This window comes from Chiroxiphia lanceolata, chromosome 10, assembly GCF_009829145.1.
Source record: "Chiroxiphia lanceolata isolate bChiLan1 chromosome 10, bChiLan1.pri, whole genome shotgun sequence".
Classification (NCBI taxonomy): domain Eukaryota; kingdom Metazoa; phylum Chordata; class Aves; order Passeriformes; family Pipridae; genus Chiroxiphia; species Chiroxiphia lanceolata.
In genome coordinates this window covers 1,966,440-1,988,268 of record NC_045646.1, presented here as the reverse complement: position 1 = coordinate 1,988,268, position 21,829 = coordinate 1,966,440, and the positions used below count along the sequence as shown (strand labels likewise).

At 44.7% G+C, this 21,829-nt stretch overlaps 2 protein-coding genes across 4 annotated transcripts; one reads left to right on the top strand and one right to left on the bottom strand.

The window, feature by feature from the left end:
- Positions 1–984: 984 nt before the first annotated feature.
- On the bottom strand, positions 985–10,836 carry B3GALNT1 (beta-1,3-N-acetylgalactosaminyltransferase 1 (globoside blood group)). 3 transcript variants are annotated; one of them, XM_032697541.1, is made up of 3 exons: positions 6,967–7,011; positions 4,904–4,971; positions 985–4,267 (listed from the first exon to the last, which is right to left on the bottom strand). In XM_032697541.1, the coding sequence occupies exon 3, from the start codon at positions 4,197–4,199 to the stop codon at positions 3,213–3,215; it is 987 nt and encodes a 328-aa protein (XP_032553432.1). In that variant the 5' UTR covers positions 4,200–4,267; positions 4,904–4,971; positions 6,967–7,011; the 3' UTR covers positions 985–3,212. The 3 variants fall into 3 exon arrangements, with proteins under 3 accessions (XP_032553432.1, XP_032553433.1, XP_032553431.1); XM_032697542.1 differs by lacking the exons at positions 4,904–4,971; positions 6,967–7,011 and adding an exon at positions 10,639–10,836; XM_032697540.1 differs by lacking the exon at positions 4,904–4,971 and having other exon boundaries at positions 6,967–7,049.
- ARL14 (ADP ribosylation factor like GTPase 14) lies at positions 9,916–10,827 on the top strand. Its single transcript, XM_032697543.1, has one exon. It carries the CDS (start codon positions 9,916–9,918, stop codon positions 10,498–10,500), a length of 585 nt encoding a protein of 194 aa, XP_032553434.1. The 3' UTR covers positions 10,501–10,827.
- Positions 10,837–21,829: the final 10,993 nt, after the last annotated feature.

The following is a 21,829-nucleotide window of genomic DNA, read 5'->3' as shown; positions in this document are numbered from 1 at the left end:
AGATATATAGAAATTTCTTTGAACCTGTAAGATTGAAGCTTAATGTCCAACACAGAACAATTCCCACCTGGCTGTATAAAGTATTATTTTATGGGTTTATACTTGAAACAGAGAAACATATTGGGTTTATAATTAAATGCCTGGATCATGGAATGGTTTGGGCTGGAAAGGACCTTAAAGCCCATCCAGTTCCACCCCTGCCATGGGCAGGGACATTTTCCACTAATCCCAGGTTGCTCCAACCTGGCCTTGGACACTTCCAGGGATCCAGGGGCAGCCACAGCTTCTCTGGGCAACCTGTGCCAGGGCCTCCCCACCCTCCCAGGGAGGAATGAGATCCCTGTCCTGCCAAAACTTGGGATCCCTGTCCCTGCCACCTCTGCCTTGGGCAAATACTTCATAAGTGGACCAGAGTGGAACAGGCTGCTTGCACACAAAGGGAAATTTGGGAAATATGGAGCTCCACACTCCTTCAGCATCCCTAAGGAAACAGGAACTCGGAGGCACATCCTTCAATCAGGTTTTAGTTTAAATTTGACAGAAACCTGATAAAATTCCATTGTTTGCTGTTCATCCAGGCATCTGTGAGCTACTTGCATTGAACTGCTTTAGCAGGGACTGGGAAACATAAGGCAAAACTTCAGAAAATATGCCAAATGTCCTGGGAATACTGATCACAGGGAATGCTGCCCCTGCCTGGTTTATTTGGAATTTGTTTGTTCCAAATGCACACGAAGCATTTCAGCATTTTAACTCCTCTGGAATAACATCCAGGCAGGGAATTCCAGAACCCCCCCTTTGCTCCCCATCCAGCAGCAATTCCCAAACATCTTTGCCCAGTGGATTATTACCATTAGGCTTTTCAAGTCAGAAACCCCAATTTTCCTATAAAATCACAAGTACTTGGAATTCTGATTTACTACAGCTTTTAAACCACTTACTGCATGAGAAAAAAAAACACAAAAACAACCCTTAGGATCTGGAAAAATTTTAGGCATTTTTAATACAATATTTTAGGCAGGTGCAATAAAATTTGGGCCCACCCCTGAGTTCAATTCTTAGATTAGCTCATGGTCTGAAGGTTTTTCACCTCTTGCATGGCTGCTCATGCTAAAAACTTCCCTAATCACTGCTTTAAGCAGAAACAGGAGCTTAGTTAGGAATTTTACAGTTAGGAATTTTCCAGCCTTTTAAGCAATAATAAGGTCAGACTCAAACACAAATCAGATTTGGAAAGGAGGGTTTTTTTCAGAAAACCAGGACTCATTTTCCAGTGGGATTCGTTGCAGAGTTGCTGTCACTGTAGATGACAATTAATTTCAAACTGATCACTGTGTACAAACCTTTGTTTGTTGAGCAGTGTCAGTACTTGGGGCCCAGAAACCCCAAATACTGGCAGGTGATGGGGTGTGTTTCTGGTCCTCTGTGACTCTCCTTTCTCCCTCACCAGGACCACTCTCTGCTTTATCTATTTTCTGAAGCCTGCAGAGTCATAATTACATTTTTTTTGGGGGGGGGAGGGGGGAAGTAATAAAAACTGTGCTGTAGTATCAGTGTTCTTGTGGCAAATAATTTATTTCTGAACACGTGACATGGCAGGCTTCTAAAAAACAGAGGGGTTTGGGTTCTGAGATGTAAGAACAATCATGGAACAAGGCAAATATTTCTCACAGAGCTCTCAGGATCTGCCCACAGAACAATCAAATCCCAGATCCTAAACCCGTGGCACAGCTGTAGTCGTACCTGTTTCTGGAAATACAAGAGCATCCTTCCCTCACTTACCCAATTCTGTATCTTCAGCTATTTAACAAAAATAAAAAACACCTCTTATTTTTTAAAAACTTTGAGCTTAACATCCATCCTTAGAACACTGACATCTTGTCTAGAGAGTGTTGTCCCCAAAACCTCACTTTTATACCTAAAAAAATAACCCGTCCTCCGATCCCACCCGAACCCCACGTGCAGCTGTTGGAAAAGAGCCAAACTCAATCCTGACCACAAGGGAATGAAGGCACTGCTGAAACCTCCCCCCGTGGTCCTGGAGGTTTCTGCACCTCTTGTGGTTTGTCTCTAGGAGACACTGTGGAATTCTGCCAGGCAAAATCCCTGGGAACAGGAGCTGCTCCATGGACAGGATGTCACCGTAGTCTCCTCCCCGTGTAGTGGATGTGTCCAGATTAATTATGTTCATGCAATTGCAAAATTCTGTATTGTTGTCTCTTAGAAGTGTAAACTACTGAAAACTGGGCCTTGCTGATATGAATAAAGTGATTAAAAACTGGTCTTTACACACAGGGCAGAGTTTGTCTTCTTTAAATTTAAATATCGGGGGTTTCTTCCTTTTTCGCGTTTTAAAATGTGGGGGAAGGAAACTAATTGAGAAAAGCAGACATAAATCACAGGAGAAATTATTCTGCTTTCATCTTCCCTGTGGCTTCCAAAGCTCTTGGGATGCATCAGTACACACAGAGAGATGTTTATATACGGAGGTTGATTATCCCAGTGGTTTTGGGATGTCTCATAATCAGTGAACTCCACCTGCCCTCCAGGAGTCTGGGAACACTGTCAAAGACGCCAAAGCCATTCTATTTTATGTCTGTAGAGACACACACAAAAAGTGCCCCACTTTCCCAGAATTTCCCATCAGCTCCTGCAGATCCCACGGGCTTGGAATGTTCTCGGAAGCCTGACAGAGGTGATACATTTAAACACCCAGGTGTGACACTCTCAGAAGGGTCACAGAGGTGAGACACAGAAAGAAGGTTGTTTTGCTTCACACTAGGCAGAGAATAAATAATGGAGAGTGGCCATAAAACCATAAAATCAATCCAGGCAGGAATTTGGGAAGCATCCTTAAAGCTGGTTTCTTGGCATAAACATTATTCCTTGGTGACTTTTCATCCATTCCAGAAGATTCAGACAGAAATCCCTGTAGCTGACCGTGTGGGGAGGTGTCAGAGCCAGATGGGACAGAGCATTCCAAAGTACCCTGAGCATTCCAAAGTACCCTGAGTGTGTGGGATACCCACGTGGAAAAGTGCTTTGTGAATTCCTGGTATTTTTATTTAAGACTACTGGGATGTTCCAGGGAAATGCTGCCACTGCAGTGTTGTCAAAGGCATCTCTAGAACTGCTTTTGGTTTGCATTTCCCTGCCCTTTAAATGTTGTTTTTACACCAAACAGGTTTTTCAGTTTGTGTGTTAATCCAGAATCAAAGGCAAGTCACGGAATTGCTGGATGACAAATCCTGCCAAGACTGGATGAGTTCACTCGGTGCAAGGCCATGAACTGCAATCAGATGCCTGTACTTACAGACATCAAAATTAACTTTATACAGGAAGAACTGTTCTGCATCTTCTGGAACACTGACGTTGACTTTAAGAATATTTAAGCAAATTCCAACATAAACATCCTCAAATTTCACGGGTTTGACGTGGCTCATCAGCTCATAAATCCTCAGGGCCAGCTTTCCATCCAGGACATAGCCCAACCCACTGCAGTAGGGAGGGTACAACCTGAAGGGGTATTCCTGGTAGGAGATGGATCTGGTTTTGTCAGAGCCCCTGTAGGCAAAGTTGTTGATGAGGGGGTAACCAGTGAAAAGGGTCTCCGAGGAATTCCGCTGCAGCAGGAACTTCACCAGGTTGGGGGTGTTGATGAAGACATCACTGTCAGTCTTCATGAGGAACCTGGTGCTGGGGCAGAACTCGGAGACCCATTGGAACCCCATGATGGTCTTCAGGGTGAGGTTGTCGTAGGTGTCCACGAAATCCTGCTGGATGATGTCTCCATAGAGGATGCTCTCGTCCTCCACCGACAGTTCTGCCGCGTTGTCTCCCCTCTGGGTGTCCTGCCCCAGCAAGAACAGGGTCAGGACTCGGTGGCTCCCCCAGGAGCTCCGAGAGCCCCACGTTATCCTGATGGCCTGCCTGGCCTTCACCTCCTTCGGCCTGGAAGACACCAGGATGACCAGGAATGGGTGGATGTCCCGGCACTTCCAGCGCTCCCGCAGCGTGAACAGGTAGTTCTGCTTGTAAACGGGTTCATACTCATAAAAATACATCAGGTTCACCTTCTCAAGCACAGCGTTGGAAGGAAAGGTTATGTACAACATTGTTACCATGGAAAACACCAGGAGAAACACAAAAACCCACTTCAAGGGCCTCCTGTAAGTGGCACCCACTGGAATAAGTGTCATGGTCTATCCGTGGAAGTGCACTGGTGACCTTCAGAATCCACTGCACGAGTCTTGAGGCATCTTTCTTGCTGGAAAAGAAAGGAACAAGTAGCATTCAGAGCAGTGTTATCCAAATATCACCTTTTCCTTCTCTAAAGTGTCAGCAGGAAGCGTGGTGTAAAGTGAAGACAAATCCAAGCCTCCCTGATCCAGCTGTTCCATCCTGCTCTCCATGGATCACAGCAGAGCATGGAGCACGGCCTGGACTGAAACCTCCTGGCTTTCTCCTTGGAAATCCCCCCTGCATGGATTTGAGCCAATGTTGTGATCCTAGAGATCTCAGAGATCCATGTTGTGATCCCAGAGATCTCAGAGGTCCATGTTGTGATCTCGATCTCTCCCACTCGATTCCACCGCCAGGAAGGAACAAAATCCAACGGCTCCAAAGCAAGTGGATGTTCGGAGGCTTCAAAATGTGGGATTTCTCTTAAACACAGGAATTCCTACTGGTTTGTATGAGCTGGAGCAAATCAGCCAAGACAGCAAAAGTACACAAAAATATTTCATCCCCTATTTAAGGGTTGAGCAGCTGCTTGTTCTGAAGGTGGAAGAAGGTAAAAATCAACTCATTTAATTAAATCAAGTGATTTAATAAAGCCACTTTTGACCAAAACCATCACCATTTTTACCATTAGCCAGGTCATGTTTGGATTTGAGACACACACCTCGGCCTGGAGCCCCAGCTCCTCAGCAGGTACTTTCAAACCCCATGGAATCCATGCTGAAGCCATTCCTACAGTGTCAGGATTAGAGATTCCAATCAATACATCGTCCCAAAACTCAATTTAAACCCTGCACCTTCCACATACCACTGTTTACCTTTCCTGCATTTCTTTAAAACTGCACATGCTGTGCTCATACATTAGACATCTTTAGGAATTCTAAAGGATTTCTGATGTTTGCAGTAATAATATTTACCCTGCACTGTAAAGTACTCACAAAGACACAGTAAGGGTGAAGGAAGGTTCAATTTCTCAGCACAATTAATTACTGTTTATCTTCAAAAATATCACCACAGGGCTTCTAAATGTTTTGTATTTGACAAATACACAGCACACTGGAATCCAAGGAAATTTGATTTGCCAGAGCCCACCTGCCTCATATTTCTGTGTAGGATCTGACTTAAAATTCATCATCCTTTAAAAGAAAAACCTGGAGCACGTTTCTTTAAAATTCACCAAAGATGTATCTTTAAAATGGATTTAAAGCAATTCTATATAAATAAGTATTTAATAGAAGATTTTTGGACTGATCCCTCTCAAAACCAGGAAGGAACTTATAGGAATCTTCTCTCTATATCCACCAACTTGACTTTCAGTGAACAATATGAAAATACACAGTGGAAGAAAATAATTAAAGTTTTTTATATATATATATATATCAGTGCTTATTGTATCAATAACATTTATCAGGGTTTGATAAAGTAAAAGCATGTCACAGCTGGATCAGTTCTTGGCTGCCTAATGGAAAAAAACATAAGGACTTTGATTCTTTATGGCAGTCACCCTCCAGGATCATTGACCACTTCAGACACAGGCAGGAAAACAGGCAAATCCAAGGGGAAACCCCAAAGACAGCCCTCAGAAAATCTCCATCTCTTCCTATTTCAACAGGTTAAAGCAAAAGAAGGAGGCTGAAGCAGCGAGGTCTGAGTGGAGCTGGACCTTCTGCCCAGTCCTGGTGCAGGTGCAGCCCTTCCAGCTTCCCAGAGTGGGTTCTCCACCACTTCCAGGCTTTATTTGCTGGCAGTTTTCCCCTTCCAGCAGTACAGCAGGCGCATCAGGAGCAGCACCAGGTCAGGAACTGCTCCTTCCAGGGAATTCCTTTCATTTTCTTCCAAGCTCACAACTCGGTGGCTCTGAGATTGTGCCAAGAGATCAAACCGATGAACTTTGGAACAAAGGTGAGGCAACATGTGCTGAACATGCTCCACAGGGATTTTAGATCCATCTCTCACACTGTGCTTCAGCCAGGGAATTATGGAGTGTGGACATGCTTGGCAGGAAAAAGGCGGGAAATTTTCATATTCATTGAAGACTGACAATTCCAATAACTATGATATCGTCCAATTTAAAGATTTTTAAATATCTTAATGTTAGATGTAGAGAAAAACAAATCCTTTTGCTTTTTAAAGCTACCAGCAGAAATTATTTGGAAATTTATTCCTGTCCCTTGGCCTCAAGGTCAGGTTGGATGGAGGAGCTCTGAGCAACCTGGTCTATGGAAGGTGTCCCTCCCATGGCAAGGGGTGGAACTGGATGATCCTTAAGATCCTCCCAACCCAGACCAGCCAGTGATTCCATGCGGTTTACAACCAATCTAGTGGAAATTTTGCAAGACGCCGGTGTACGATGCTCTAGTATAACAATACTTTAAGAACTATTTTAAAGGACTTTTAACAACGACTTGCTCTCGCTTCTGACCGCTCGGGCAACCCCGGTTCTCTGTTCCAGGCGCCTTCTCTCGTGCCAGGGATTAGGAAGCACCAGGGAGGGATGGTGCGAGGGGCTCTGCCGCCCTCTGCTGAACCCAGGCAGCGATTTAAAGCCGGGTTTATTAAAACCAGTGGTTTTTATTAAAATCAGGCACCGGAGCCGCGCTCGGTGCCCGCGGTCATTGGGCTCCCCCCGAGCACCCACCGCACCCACCGCGGCCCGGGGGGGACCCGCTCCCACTCCCATCCCAATTTCCCACTCCCATCCCAATTGCCCATTCCCGTTCCCATTACCGTGTCCCTCCTGTCCCTGCCGGGCCCGGGAAGCGGCGCCTCCCCTTCCGCCTCCCCGAGCGCCGGGAGCGGCCCCGCCGATCCGCGCCTTGCCCCGCCCGGCTCCCGGGGCATCCCGGCGGCTCCCTCCGGCAGGAATCCCGAGCTAAGGCCGGGCAGGGCTGGGCAGAGCAAGCGGCGCCTTCTGCCCCTCCTGCCTCGGCCGCTGGAATGGCCCCGGTGAGGATTCACTCCCTCCATCCCATCTGCTGACTTTAGCGAGTGGAATAACCTGCCCGGGCAACTCGGCGACCTGCAGAGTTTACACAAAACCGACAGGTACACAAAAGGGTTATTGTGCTTCGGGCGCAGATTAGTTGGTGCCAAATCAGATGTCCCGGGTTTATGACTCGGGGTTGTGCAACCGAACCTACAGGCAAACCCTAAACACAGGATAGTCCCGGCCCGGCCAGGCAAACACACCTTTGGACAAAGCAAAGGTGGATGTTCCATCCGTGCTGGGGAGCAAATATGGGGTTAGAACCCGGCAGCAGGAGCTGCATCACACCCTGTCCTGTGGTTTGATCTCGCACTGGTTATGAACTCCGAAGCAATGCAAGGAATCCTCACTGGAAGCAGCTCTGGATCACAGGATCCTGCTCTGAACCGAACTCGTGTGGGCTCTGGCACAGTTAGAAATGACCAAATCCCGATGCCCTCCCAGGGCAGCTGCTCTGTGCTGGTCTTCACTTTAATTAGCTGGTGAAAATCAGACTCTGCTCAATCACTGCCATGAAGTGACGGCCTGATGTAAGAAGTGACAGTGGTGACCATAAACACTGAACACAGCTGGAGCAGACACAGAGCAGAGAACTGTGTGAGCTTCGAGTCACAGCACCCTCCATCCCTGCCAGGCTTTGCCCTTGCTCAAGATACCATGTTTCGTCAGAGCTGCACGCTGTTTTCCAGGGAATTCTGATTCATTTGACTCTATTACACATCACAGAGTTGCCTCCCCATCTTTCAGTTCGTTCATATACATTATTTATAAGGAAACACAAACCCTCTCTTCCTGGATTTAATACATCATGACCTGCTCCTGCAAAAAGTCCTCCACGTAATCTATACGTGTTATTAACTATGAAAAATGCACAGCACTGTCATATTTTGTTGCCCCCAATTAGTTCTGGTCTAACCCTTTTAGCTTCAAGAGATACCAGATTATAACTTGTCTGACAAGGCTGAGGTCTATTTTACGCAACGTGTAATATGTGAGCAATCAATGTCGTAATTATTGAAATGATTGTGCTATCAGTCAGCAGCTCCTTTGGCCACCAAGACCTTCACAGCTTTTTGCTGATTATATATTTTCTGAAGCAAAGACAAATGGTTTCTTTGGGCGTGAGAGCAAGTTAGTGCTACAGTACTTGGTATGTGTTGGGCCAGCCCAGTGTAGGTCTGTCTACTGTCTGAAAAATGGAGACTCAATAGGAATTCAATAATATCAGACTAAATTTTCTGTCTCCTCTTGGTTTATTTTACTATTTAGAATGCTGGCAAAAGAAATTATCAAGATAGTTATTTCCCTGATTCTTGTCCATTTACTGAAGGAAATCTTCATCAGTGGGCAAGCACAGAGTAGAGCAGAATGAAGCTAACAGAGGTTTTTAATTTCAGGCAGCGGAGTCTCAGCGATGACTGGTTTGTAAGGTCTATATTTACTCATTATATCATCATACAAAGTGCAGTTAAAGTTGTTCATACAAACAGAACCCCCAGCTCACAGCCCTGGCAGGAGGAGGCAGTGCCAAGGGCAGAGGCAGGCGGGTGGAGCAGAGCCCGCCTTTAAAGGAGCTCTGTAACAGTTTGATTGAGTCCCTGGGCCTGGGGAGACTCAGATTAGAAACCACTGACACAGAATCACAGAGAATGCTGAGCTGGCAGGGACCAAGCAGGGTCATCAAGTCCAACTCCTCACCCTGCACAGGACATCCCAAGAAGGACACTTTGTGCCTGAGAGCCTTGTCCAAATGCTCCTGGAGCACTGGCAGCCTTGGTGCTGTGCCCACCGCCCCAGGGAGCCTGGTCAGTGCCCAACACCCTGTGGGGGAAGAACCTTTTCCTGAGATCCAACCTAAACCTCCCCTGACATAACTCCAGGCCCTTCCCTCTAGTCCTGTCACTGGTCACAGAGTGAAGAGATCGGTACCTGCCCCTCTGCTGCCCCTCAGGAGGATGGTGAAGACCCCAGTGGGGTCTGACCTCAGCCTCTTCCAGCTGAACAGACCAAGTGCCCTCAGCTGCTCCTCTTGTGGCTTCCCCTCCAGACCCTTCCCCATCCTCGTGGCCTCATTTGAATTCTCTCTAATACTTTAATATCTTTCTTATATTGTGGTGCCCAAAACTGCACACAGAACTCAAGGTGACATTGGTTTGTTGCTGGAAGATGCACTTTGAGGGCACCTTGTCAGTTTATGTATTCATAAGTATGGACAAACCCTAGGACTTCCCCTCCTCACTCGTTGCATTTATACATCATTCCTTTTCCAAAATGGATGTGGATGCAGGGATTGATCTCTGAGCATGCACTGAGATCAATGGGCAGACTTTCCCCAGCCCACGGATCAGGGAGTAGAGCCAGGCTGCTGGTCCTGGAAGTGTTGGAAGACCTGTTGGAAGGCAGTAACCTTTGTGCCCGTGACCAGTTGGTAGGTTACTCATGGTGTCCCACCCACAGGCTTGGCACGGAGGGTGCACCTTCCTGAGCACTGCTGGCCTGTTATCAACCCGATAAACCACCCGGTGTATTTGCACAGAGGTTTTACTGACTGCAGAGCACAGAGCTGCTTCTTCCCCTTCCTGCCTCTTCGTGCTTCATCTCACGGAGGAGGAAAGACATCCATGCAAATTGGCTTCACGGAAGGGAGGGAATAGCCCAGCCTGGCTGGAGTGGAGAACTCCAGGGCAGAAATGGGCCACCAGAACACCAAACCCCACAGAGAGAAGCAAGCCAATATAGTGATGCTGGGACTGGATTCTGCAGGAAAATCCACGCTGTTGTACAAGCTCAGGTATAAAGATGCTTTTCTGACCACGCCAACCATCGGCTTTAATGTGGATATGATCGAAACCGGGAGAGATTTCACACTGACGTTTTGGGATGTTGGAGGGCAAGAGAAAATGAGGCAGGTCTGGAGCAATTTCCTGGAGGGCACAGATGGACTGCTGTACGTGGTGGACAGCTCTGATAAGCGACGGCTGGAGGAATCCAGGAGAGAGTTTGAGCTCATCTTGAGGAATGAATCCATAAAAAACGTGCCGGTCGTGGTGCTGGCGAACAAGCAGGACTTGCCTGGAGCTTTGAACGCCGAGGAAATCACCAGGAGGTTCAAGATGAAGAAGTACTGCAGTGACAGGACTTGGTACGTGCAGCCCTGCTGTGCCATCACTGGAGAGGGGCTGGAAGAAGCTCTCCATAGAGTGACCACGTTTGCCAAACAGTACAGCAGATCCAAGGAGTCCTTCAAAATCCTGAAGGAATTCGAAACACTTTAAGGATTTCTATCATCAGATTCTGAAGAATGCTAACATATTTTGTTGGACCGACTAAATCTGGAAATATTGGAGTCTGGGGAACTTTTATACATAAATATTTATAAAGAACTTTGACAATATTGAAGTCTACTGTTATACCTGCAGATGCTTCCGAGATATGACTCTGCAGCATTTTATTATTTTTTTTATTTGCTCAGGGTTGTTCAGCTCAGAAATGTGGCTGTTGAACAATGAGAAAGGTGGAGTTGAGCACCTGGAAACGAAATAGGTGAGAAGTGTTTAAATCCCTTAAATCAGGTCATTTTGTAAGATGCAAACGAACCAAGTCATTTGTTCAGCAATGATAAAACACTGTTTTGTAATAAATACTCTGTGGATGTATTTCTCTTATATGTATATTTATATATATTTATATATATATGAAATACTAGGTTTAGAGCTTAAACTCTTAATTATGTACAAGAGAACTTGTTGGCTATTACTGCATTCTAGAAACAATTACTCCAAACAGATTTTAACAAGCAGGATCTGCCCCTCAATCAGCCCCAGACAGAGCTGGGATCCAGTGCTGTCTCTAAGGTGTAGGTCTGATGTCCCGTTGTCCCAGATTTCCATGTGCTGCTTTCCTTGTTTCACTGCTGGATTGCTCTCCTTAGCCAAGAGCAGAGGGATGGGATCAGTCCAGCAAAGTGCTGAATCCCAATCTTTTTGGAGTGGGGGAGGAACGGGAGAATTGGCTCCTTGGTCATTTTTTAATAGATCTTGACAGATCCTGTCCTGCCTTTACTGAAACCATCTGAAATATTGTTACTGATAAATTTAGGTTTGATTAAATTTGACATAACTAATCCCATTACTACAGTTTGTACAAAACAATTCCAAAGGAAATTTCTGTGCAGATTTCCTGCTGGCTGAAGGAGGGAATTAATATTCTGAATTAAGGCAATGAAGGATTGATAACTAGAAGACTAATTGAACTCTATCAACCATGGAAGCAGTTTAAGGCTGACGAGTTAATAAGGCCTGCTCTGTAAAAGCAGGAGAAAAGAGATCATTGAATTGTTGGTTGTAATCCAGCCCAATTCCTTCTGCTTCCTTGGCAGAAGATGAGATGCCCCAGTGCTTAGAATGCTTTCCTAGATGCCTGGATTTTTTTATTCCTATTCCTACCACAATCTTTGACCACAGACAAGTTGTTTAACCACTCTGTGCCTCAACAGCACCTCAGAAAGATGAACTTCCCAGGTATGGGTTCTGGAAAAGTCATGGCCATGACCCTGGAAAAGGGGTCCTCTTGTGCACCTTTTTTTTTTGGTGACAAAATGATGATGCCAAGTCATTCACGGAGGGAATTTGTGTTTCATTCTTACTAATAAACAGGCAGGAATTTCAAGTTACAGGAGTGTGAAGCAGCAATAAAATCACCCGGACATACCCCGTTGTCTCATGAATATATTATTCAAAGGCCAAAAAATCATCAGGTGAATTTGCTGAAATAGTAAACAAAGGGAGGTTTCTCAACAGAAGCTTCTGTTAATACTGAGACTAATTACCAGGGGCTAAATCCTGACTCATGTTGAGACTGTTGCTAAAAGGAGAGCAGGGATCTGGATTTCTCATTGCCTGGGCTGATGATTTAGGTTCAATATAAAATACCATCTTCTGGCCATAGAAAGATCTTTAAAAGTCATTAACATGAGTTTTCCAAACCCAGCAATTCAACGTTAAGAGAAGTAATATTTCAAATCAATGCATTCATAAGCATTTGCATTTTATGGTATATATTGAATTCTCCTAATCTAATCATGGGTCTGTTATAAACCTCAGCTTAGTTCTGTGGCCTCAGGACTCCCTCAGGGAGAAACACTCCTGAGAGATTTAATGAGGGAGCACCAGGGTGTCTAATTAGACAAGAAGCAAGTTCTGAAGGGAGAAATAAAGTGCTATAATAGGCCAGCTCTTACAGCTAAAAATGAGAATAAGCTTTCAGGCACACAGGCCCTTCTGCAGGTTAGCAAATTACAGCAAATGACACATCAGCTTGAAGAAATATTTTACATTATGCTTTAAAGGAGAGAGATAAACTCTATTCCATTCACTTTGCGGAATATCAAGTACTTAAAAATTGAATTTTCTGAGAGCTTGGTTTCCCAGAGAAGTGAAGCCTGTTATATCTGCCCATGGAGACCCCAACCTTTTGGAATAATTTTGAAGCTTTAAAATAAATATCAATCGAGCTGGAGGTGCAGGTTTTCAAAGGAATTATATGCCTGAAAGCTTAATTAAAAAAAATCAGCGAGACAGAGAAAAGTGACCACAGCAGTGCCCCCGGTGAGGGCAAGGCTGATAAGGAACAAAAGGAGTCCCCACGGAGATAAATGTTCCCTCTGAGCCACAGGAGAGCCAAGGGATCATCAATCCACAAAGCCTGGCTTTAATTAGTTCCTTTGCTCCCAGAGCTGGTTGCTCGTTTCCATCCTGCAGGAATAAGCAGATGGGGGGGCTTCCTTAGGGTGGGGAGACCCAGGAGATGGATCCACTGCTCAAAACTGCCTTTCTGGGCCTGCAGCAAAGAACCTCTGTGACCACTCAGCAAGGTCTGGGAAGTTCCACGGGCAGGAAGGGGCAGAGGAAGAGGAACTTTGTGGCTCAGCTGTGGCCGGAGCGGAGCAGAGCTGGTGCCACAGGCTCACCCCAGGGCCTGGGAATTGTTTGGTATCTGATCCCATCACCTGCTCCATGGTGAAATCAATACCCAGGGAGTCACAAAGGTGTTCCACAGCTTCATCCTGCTCTGGAGAGCTTGGGATCTTTCGGCTGCTTGGCTGAGCAAGATGAGCAGAATCATCTTTGAGTTTCAGAGCACAGCCAAGTGGAGTTCTACTGCTGCTAAAAATGCATTCCACAGTACCATAAGCAAAATTTATTCCTGGATAGGTTTTTTATTTTATTTCATTATTTACAATGTTATAGGTCACTCAGTGAAATCAATTATAGGGTTTTTGAAGGCTTTGGGAAGGTGAGAACTCAGAATATTAAAAACACTGACCTCTGTGGGAGGGGAACTGAAGCCTGTGAGCTGCAAAGTTTGCATGGGATGAAAGGCCTTAAAGAGTTTGGGTCAGGTGTTTGCATTGCTTCAGGTTTGGGAATTTTTTCCATTAGTACCCTGGTATTCTTGCATGTTTTATCACTGGATTCTGTCAAGTAGCTAAACTGCTCCAGTCCTCCAGTGTCTGCTCACATTCCTTACACAGTTTGCTGTTCCTCTTCCCTCCTGCTGACAGAAGAGTCACCCATGGTGTGCTGGAACACCCCTGACATCAGGAGTCACAAGGGGCAGAAGGATCTGTGAGACCCAAGGCATGCAGGACCCTGTGCCCTCTCAAGGAGATCGTCCACCGGGATGTGTTTGGATGGGACAATTTAAAAGTTGAGGATGGGGACCTGTCCTTTTGGCCATTTGTTGACGAGATCACTGTGGTGTGAAATCATGATGGGCTTGCAGAGACCTGAAATAAGTCATGGAGCTCACTGGACACAGATCCAGCAGGATGCAATGCCGTTTGAAGGGAAGGTGTGGAGCACTGCAAGTTTGGATGGTAACACTCCCTCCTCCTCTGCCTGAGAGACAACTCTCCAATAACTTGAGCACTCTGCAGAATCAGAGGGAAGTGTAATGTCTGAGGAATGCAGGACAAGGCTTTTCCAATATCAGGCAGAGCAGTGCTGGGCGTTACTCAAATGTCTCTGTGTTTCCTCCTCATTCCCTACAAGTAACTGAACCAAAGGAAAGACTTTTCTGGATCAAACGAGTCCTAAATCTACTGCAAAGGAGACAACAATGCCTTGAAGTGCTGAATAAACATTAAAGAGCTTAAAGCAGGTTTTCTTCTGAAAGCAAATAACCCAAGCTACAACCAGGCTTCATTCACTTCTAATTAACTCAGGTATTTCTGTTCAGCACAAGATTGTGGACATGTATCTCCTCAGATCCCACAGCCTGGATTATCCAAGGCTCTGTAATTTAGGATGGAAACTCTGGAGGGTGGAGGCCCTGCTTCCAAAGCAGCACCACACTGCAGGGACCATTTGCAAATGTAAATTATGAACAGCAACAAGTCCAAACACATCTGATTTTGAAGGGATTTTAGCAGGTTGTGCATTACTTTGTGCTCCAGTTTCTGCAATGTTCTGTCCTACAGCTGTGATAAATGTTCTTGTACCCCTCCTGCTCATCCAGGACGTGTTTGCAGTGTGCCTGTCCCCCCCCATCCAGCTCTGGGTGGGGCTGGATGTGATAACTTTGGTTTCTTTGGTCACCAAAGACACCACCCCTCACCCCTGTCACCTCTGTGTCCCCTCCCCAGCTACACATTTACGCCCGCAGGTCCCCCCCCAGCAGAGCTTTCTCCCCCTCCCGTCCTTCCCCAGGTATCACAAAGGCAATGCCTGTTTTCCTGGTCTCTTTATCAGATTTTCACGGTGCTTTTGTGCTCGTTCTCATGCCACTCCTTGTGCTTGGAATTACCTAAACACAGTCACAATCCCATGTCATTGTTTTCCCCCAGGTCCTTCCTCAAAGCACTCCTTTCCCACGATGTGTGCAAAGCTCCTGCCGGTGGCTGTTAGGGTTTTACGACCAGGCCCTTGACCCGTATCTTTTGATGAGTATTTTTTATTATTTCCTTGTTCTCCCCACATTTATTCATCTGCTCCCTTGTCGTGCTTTCTTTGGTGCAAAGATCACCGGTTTATTCTGTGCTTCTGCGCTGATGAGAAGTTTCCAGGCCTTATACTTCTGCTGTAAGCAGCCTGAATCTGGTGAAACATCTCCTAAAACGAGGAATTTTGTGAGTTTGATAAACCACCAGGCTCTGAAACCTGAGCCTTGTGTGTTGTTTCTTTTTAGCAAATCTAGATGGCAACTGCAGCAACAATTTCATTGATCCAGACAAAGGCTAATCTCCTCTGGAATTCTCCTTGGCCGTTAAAGGGTAACTGTGCCTTAATCAATAGTTTTCAGTTACTTTATCTAAAGCACACACATTAATCACAGAAGAATGTGGGGCTCTCGACCTTCCCTCAGCTGATTCAAAAGTCTGAAAAGTTCTGTTTCTTACAGGACCATCACAGACTCCTGCGAGAATCCCTCCTATCATTTGGATGCAAACAAAATGTAAAGGCATTTTTGCCAACAGCTTAATTAATATATGATAAATTAATCTCCTCGTTGGAGGGGTCTCATGCCCAGAGCCCACTGCTGGTGCCATCAGCTCTTCCCAACAAAAGGCAGTGGATTTCTGACTGGATTTCCATGGTGGTTCCTTTGTTGAGAATTTACACTGTAAGGTTCAATGTATTTAAAATATATATTGGTCACAATATGTTTGTGTGCTCCTCATATGTTGAGTGCATACAAACCCAGCCTGAATTCCTCTGAAAAAGGTTAAACGAAATAAGAAAGAGGATGTTACAGAAAAAAGAATTTCAGGAGTTAATCAGGAGGGGAAGTGGGGGAAGATAAACTAAAGCAACACAACGGAAAAGGGAAGAGAAAAGAAAAATAAATGAGAAACATTCTCAGGGCAAACAAAGTCCTGAGTGTGTGCAGATACACAAAGCAATAGAAAGCGAAATCACCTTCCAGCCATCAGGTCTGAAGTGGTTTCTGCACCACTCCTGCGCTAAGAGTTTGTTGAAGAGCCTTCTCTTCTCTTAAAGTCCACATTTAATGTGGACAAACAGATCAGAACTTCCCCGGGTTCCTCTGAACACTGAAAGCAACAGTTTCGTAGATTTTAGAGGCCCCAAAGATGGAACCCTAGAGAAAATTAGATATAGTGGAAATTAGATATAGTTTCAAATAATTCTTCCATTTAACCTACACGGGAAGAATTTGATATTTCTCAGATGCTTATTAAGAGTTGATTGAGCCTTTCCTTTTGGAAGTTTAAGGTTTTCCAATGAGTCATTTGGTTCACCAATTATTTAAAATAATCATTTATTGCTGACACTATGAGGCTGTTCTTCCCCATGTGCTACTAAAAGCCCCTGTCGAGTATTAAAGAAAACCCAAGGCAAACACCAGAAAATCTTTATCTCATCGAGTGGCATTATAAAAAAATTCCTGCATAAAATTCAGTGTTTCCGTGCTGAGACATCTTGTGGTGTGTCAGGTGTCCTGCAGCTCAGCAAAACTAAACTGGGGGGGTGGCAAATTCATTCTGAGAGGCTTAAACCACACAGCTAAAAATCCTGTACTTCGTTTTTTCTGAAACAAAACCAGCCTAATTACAGCGTTGCTGGGACTTATTTTCAGACATGAAGTATTTCGAATCTGATAGTAACAATTTGTTAAACACAAATTTCTGATATATGTCAAATTCACATTTGTTTTCATTACACCTTAAAATAAATATTTCACAAGTACAGAATTTTGTGGCGCTGAAATTTCACAACAGTGAGGTCCAAGCAAGCAGATTCCTAAATTGGAATTGCCTCTATTGGGTTTTTTTTCCACATTAATTTGGTTGTGATTTGTAAGAGCCCTGAAAACCAGCTCATAACTAAAATGAGATTTGAATATAAAGAGAAGAAATGAATATTAAAAGAAAGAGTTGATCTCGGTGATCTTCAGCTCCCGAAGCTGCTAAAATGCTGTGTATTTCAGGAAAATTCTTTGGCCGTTATTCCCCCTCAAAAGAAAAGCTGAAACAGAAATATTACCCTCTATCAGACAGCAGGAAATCAAGGAAATGTCAGTCCTAATCCTTGGGAGAATGGGCCTCGTTAGAGCTGCTCAGAGCCCTCATTTTCTTCATTACAGGGAAACAAAGAGAGATGCAAACTTGGGAGCGTTTCCACATCTCTGCCCAATCTGAGTCCCTGAGCCTTTCAGAATTCCTTATCCAGTGTGTATTCCAGTTTCCTTTCAGAAGGAGCCCAAAGCACAGCCCTGACAATGGCAATCTGCATCTGGACATTTACATTTTTGTTGCCTCAAAGATGCATCTTGGATTTGATGCCATTTTATGTGCTAAACTCTGCTCCCTGGCAGTGCTAAAAGAGCTTAAATATGAGATGCTCCCAGAAATGTCTCTGGCTTTGGGATCCTTTTAGTGTTGCTGTGTCCAACACACGTTATCAAACACTTCACACCAACATTTAATTATCTAAGCATACTATATTGTTAATTTTCCTGACACGGCTCTGAGGATCAGCCTCCCGTTTGGAAACCTGAGGAAGTGTGAGGACAAGAAACTTCCCATTCTGCAGACAGTCAAGTGGAACGGGATCCACAGTTCCTGCCAGCAGATATTAGGTTTTCCTTTCCCTTCTGAAACATTCTGGAACCCACCCAAACCCAGAAATGTTTTCTGTCACTGTCCTACCACCAGTGGTGCTACCAGGGGCTTCTTAAGAAGGATTTGTTTTGGCATGGAAAGACTATATCCCCGGATCGTTCAGGCCGCACCAAAACGGCTCATTTCACTCTGCATTTTCTCACTTTTTCTCTCAAGTGACATTTTCTTCCCTTGCCTTTAATGGGGAATTGTTCTGTTGGAAAGGTGGAGCAGCTGGAACACAGGCAGGGAATTGCAGCTCCACAATCTGCTGATTGATGATCAATCCCTCTTCTTCCTGGGCTATTTGCAGCTGATGGATTTTTGGGATTGACTCCAGCTCCTGATACAAAGAAACTTTTTTTTTTTGCCAACGGTCATTTCCTGATCTATAATTTTGTCTGATCTGGTGCATTAAAAACTGAATGTTTATGGGCTGAATTGTAAAAAATGTCATCGATGGAAATTAAAAGCAATCCCCAAATCAAAGGTTCTATTCGGCAAAAAGTGATATTAAAAGGGAAGGGCTGAGATCAGAAATAGGCTGGTGTGTTATTCCAGAGGCAGCTTGGGAACTCTGAGGATAAATTTGAAGCTGATGCCTCCTGCTCTGTGTCTGTAGGAATGTGGGAGCCCTGGGTGGATTCTCTGCTCGCAGGAGCAGATGTTCAGCTGCTGGGAAATCAGCAAAGGCCACAGGAGCCAGAGGAACCACCTTTCATTTGCACCATCTGGGGAGCTGTGCTTTGGGAGGAACAGAATACTGGCTGTTATCTTAGAACTAATCACGTGGTAGGTTCCAAAAACGAAAATAAAAATATAGAGAGTCTTTGATTAGGAAAAAAAGGGCTCATTAGGGGGTGTTTCACACTCAAAGAGGCCTCGTGGGAGGAGATCCTCGGGGCAGCTGGAATGCTCAGGCTGGAAGGAACGCGGGAGAGCCAGCCTGGGGAGGGACAGGGTAAATGAGGGATTGCTCCCAAACTACATCAGGGACATCCACGGGGCTTTGGCCGTGTTAACAGCTGAGAGGGGCCAGCACTGGCTCCAGGAGCCAGAACAGCCTCAGTAATTTCAGTGTCTCACACAACGTGATCAAAGTGTTATAAATGGAAAGGCATTGATTCCGACCCACATTTTAGGCTGATTTTCTTTTTCAAGCCTGTGCAGTCCATTACTTTAAGAAACTGTGATGTTAGACAGTGAGGTTTTAGTACCATCCCAACTAAAGAGTATTTTCTGAAGAAAAATACTTCTTTTTTTTTTTTAAGTACAAGAAAAGCTAAAATACAACGCAACCAGTGATTCTAAATGAGCAAATCCAAGGGAAACACGCCCAGGAACTCCACAGCTGTGGAATCCAACAGAAATGTCCCCACACAAGAGAATGACCCTCCGAGTGTGAGCATAACCAGGGACAGGAGAGCTGTTTAGGTGTCTGTGGGCCTCATCTTTTATTCCCTCTGTCATCCAAAGGCCTTCAGCCAACTTCCATCCACAACCACCTTCAGACCTGTCTTTTGGACAACCCTGTGTTTGGCACACCAGATGAAAGATATCCAGAAAATATCCTACCAGCAGTCCCGTGGGCTGTTTTCTTGTTAATAGCAGCTATTCCATTTGTATAAACACCAGGATTAATGGGAATTTTTCTACAGCTTTACACAAGACTTTGTTTCTTATATTAGGGAGATAGTTTTACTTGCTATGAAAAGCCACTCAGAGGAACTGCCTTTTACCTAAGTATATGTTTAGTAAATATAATATATATATATTTATATATATCTATTGCTAATAAAAATTTCCTCCTTGCATTGCTATTTCCCAATCTGAGAACTATGCAAAAATATCAAAGATGCAGAGCTTTGTACTGCAGAAGCACATGAAGTTTGAGCAGTATCATAACAAGAGAATTTGTGTTACATGCATAATTTATTATGTGGTAGGCACCTACATTGAGCCAAAAAATGTCCTTCTAGGAAAAGCTAATTTAGACTCAAAATATCCAGTTGTTTGTTTTTTTTTTAAAGACAGCCCAGTGACACTGGGTCAAGGATTCAGAGGGAATCCTGTCTCTTCTTCAGAATTTGCCTCCTGAGTGTTTTTGCACTGCAGATCTGAGGTAAAATCAAACACAAATAACGTGGTAATTGTTCCTCCGAGAGCAAAACAGATTAATTAGACTACAGTTACACAAAATGCACTTGATTAACCGCTGATTATCTCTTCAATGAAGTCCCAATATAAATTATTCTTCAGACGGTACCAGATCAAAGAGCACTGAAGGATTGTCTTCCTCGGAACATACATAATTTAGGAAGAGCGAAGCATGTTTTGTATTTCACATGAAGTTACACAGAAGGGAACCGTGCACGTCAGAGTGGGGTGTTAGACCTGGGGATGCAGCAATGCCATTTGAAGGCAGACCTGGATTTGAAGGAGGATTCTCCGGGGTGATTCTCAGTTATTTTCAAATGGTTACTCATAAAACGTGATTGTTCTCAGCCCCTTGACTCTGTCAATCTTTTTCCAAGAACACAGACGGAAGGTCGGCAGGGATGACTCCACTGAAAGGTCACTGTCACCAGCTGGGGCACTGAGTCAGTCTGCTCGCTCCAGAATGTGCTGCCTTTCCAATTCCATGTGCTGCCTTTCCAATTCCATCATTCCCAAAGCACACACTTCGGGTAGTCGGGGGCGACAGTGGGGGGTGGTGGAGGTGGGATGAGCAGGTTTGGGTCAGCAAAGATGGTGATGAAAAGGGTGGTGATTGAAGAAAAGGGCTTTTCTTTCCTTTCATAAACTTCTGGGCTGGGCCTTGGACAGTTTGTATTTTCTACCTTCATAGCCTGACTAATTACAGGCCGAAGGCATGGGCAGGAATGGAACACGTAGTACCAATGTATTAGAGCCCAATTTCATTATTCAGCAGAGACTTTCTTCCCAATATCTAATATAAACCTACGCCCTTTCAGTTTGAAGCCATTCCCTGTGTCCTCCATCCCTTGTCCCTCTCCAGCTCTCCTGGAGCCCCTTCAGGCACTGGAAGAGGCTCTCAGGTCTCCCTGGAGCCTTCTCTTCTCCAGGTGAGCACCCCCAGCTCTCCCAGCTTGTAAATGACACAGAACACTAACTAAAGAGACAATCTTTTCACTTTTTCTCTATGTAGTCTTCTAAAACATTGCCAGATGGACAAAGTGCATTACCTTTTAAAATGTAAATAGGTGTATCAAGAAAATGTCCTTTTTGTCTACCCAGACTGCAATGTGAAAGGGCTGCTGTCCCTATACCAGGGTGGAATAAAACACTTTACCTGTTGGTAGACAAGCAGACTAATTAGCCCCGACTAATTTACCCTTCTTATGCTGCTGTGACATAGCTGCCACATTTATGCAACAAATGTGGCTGTGGTGACTCAGCTTCTGCCACTGCTGGTCTCAGTGAGAAGAACTATCTGGAACTATCAGAGCCTCATCCTGAGAAACATCCAGACACAAAACACACAGTTCCTCACAGTCTGAAAAATCATCGTGTCTGTTTTCACAAAGAGCTGAACCAAGTTCTCTTTTCTGATACTCGTCAGTGTGTGAGTGACTTGGTGACTCAGTGACTCAGTTTTCACGCTTGGGAGGCTGCATTTCCCACCAGAGCTTTGGCTTCTTTTCTGTCAACATGCAAGACAACAGAGAGGAATCCCCACAACCCCTGACTGATTTTCCAGTTACTAGAAGTGAGTACAGTCACTAGAAGTGAGTATATATTCAGGGCAGAATATATATATATATATATATATTTTCATGTACACACACTTTCAAAGAGTACTTCTAGTTATGCAGAGATATCATTTTCTGGATCAAATTATAGAAGAAGGAACAAATTTACCATCCCCTCTGCTCTGCAAGTGTATCTCTATTTCTTTCAATACTCTTTACCTCATTTCAATAAAAATTAACAAGAGTTTGAACAGCAGCTTTTTCCCCCCC

Bases quoted from the DNA above. Each gene is read 5' to 3' on its own strand.
- ARL14 (XM_032697543.1), top strand. From the start codon at position 9,916: ATGGGCCACCAGAACACCAAACCCCACAGAGAGAAGCAAGCCAATATA.
- B3GALNT1 (XM_032697542.1), bottom strand. From the start codon at position 4,199: ATGACACTTATTCCAGTGGGTGCCACTTACAGGAGGCCCTTGAAGTGG.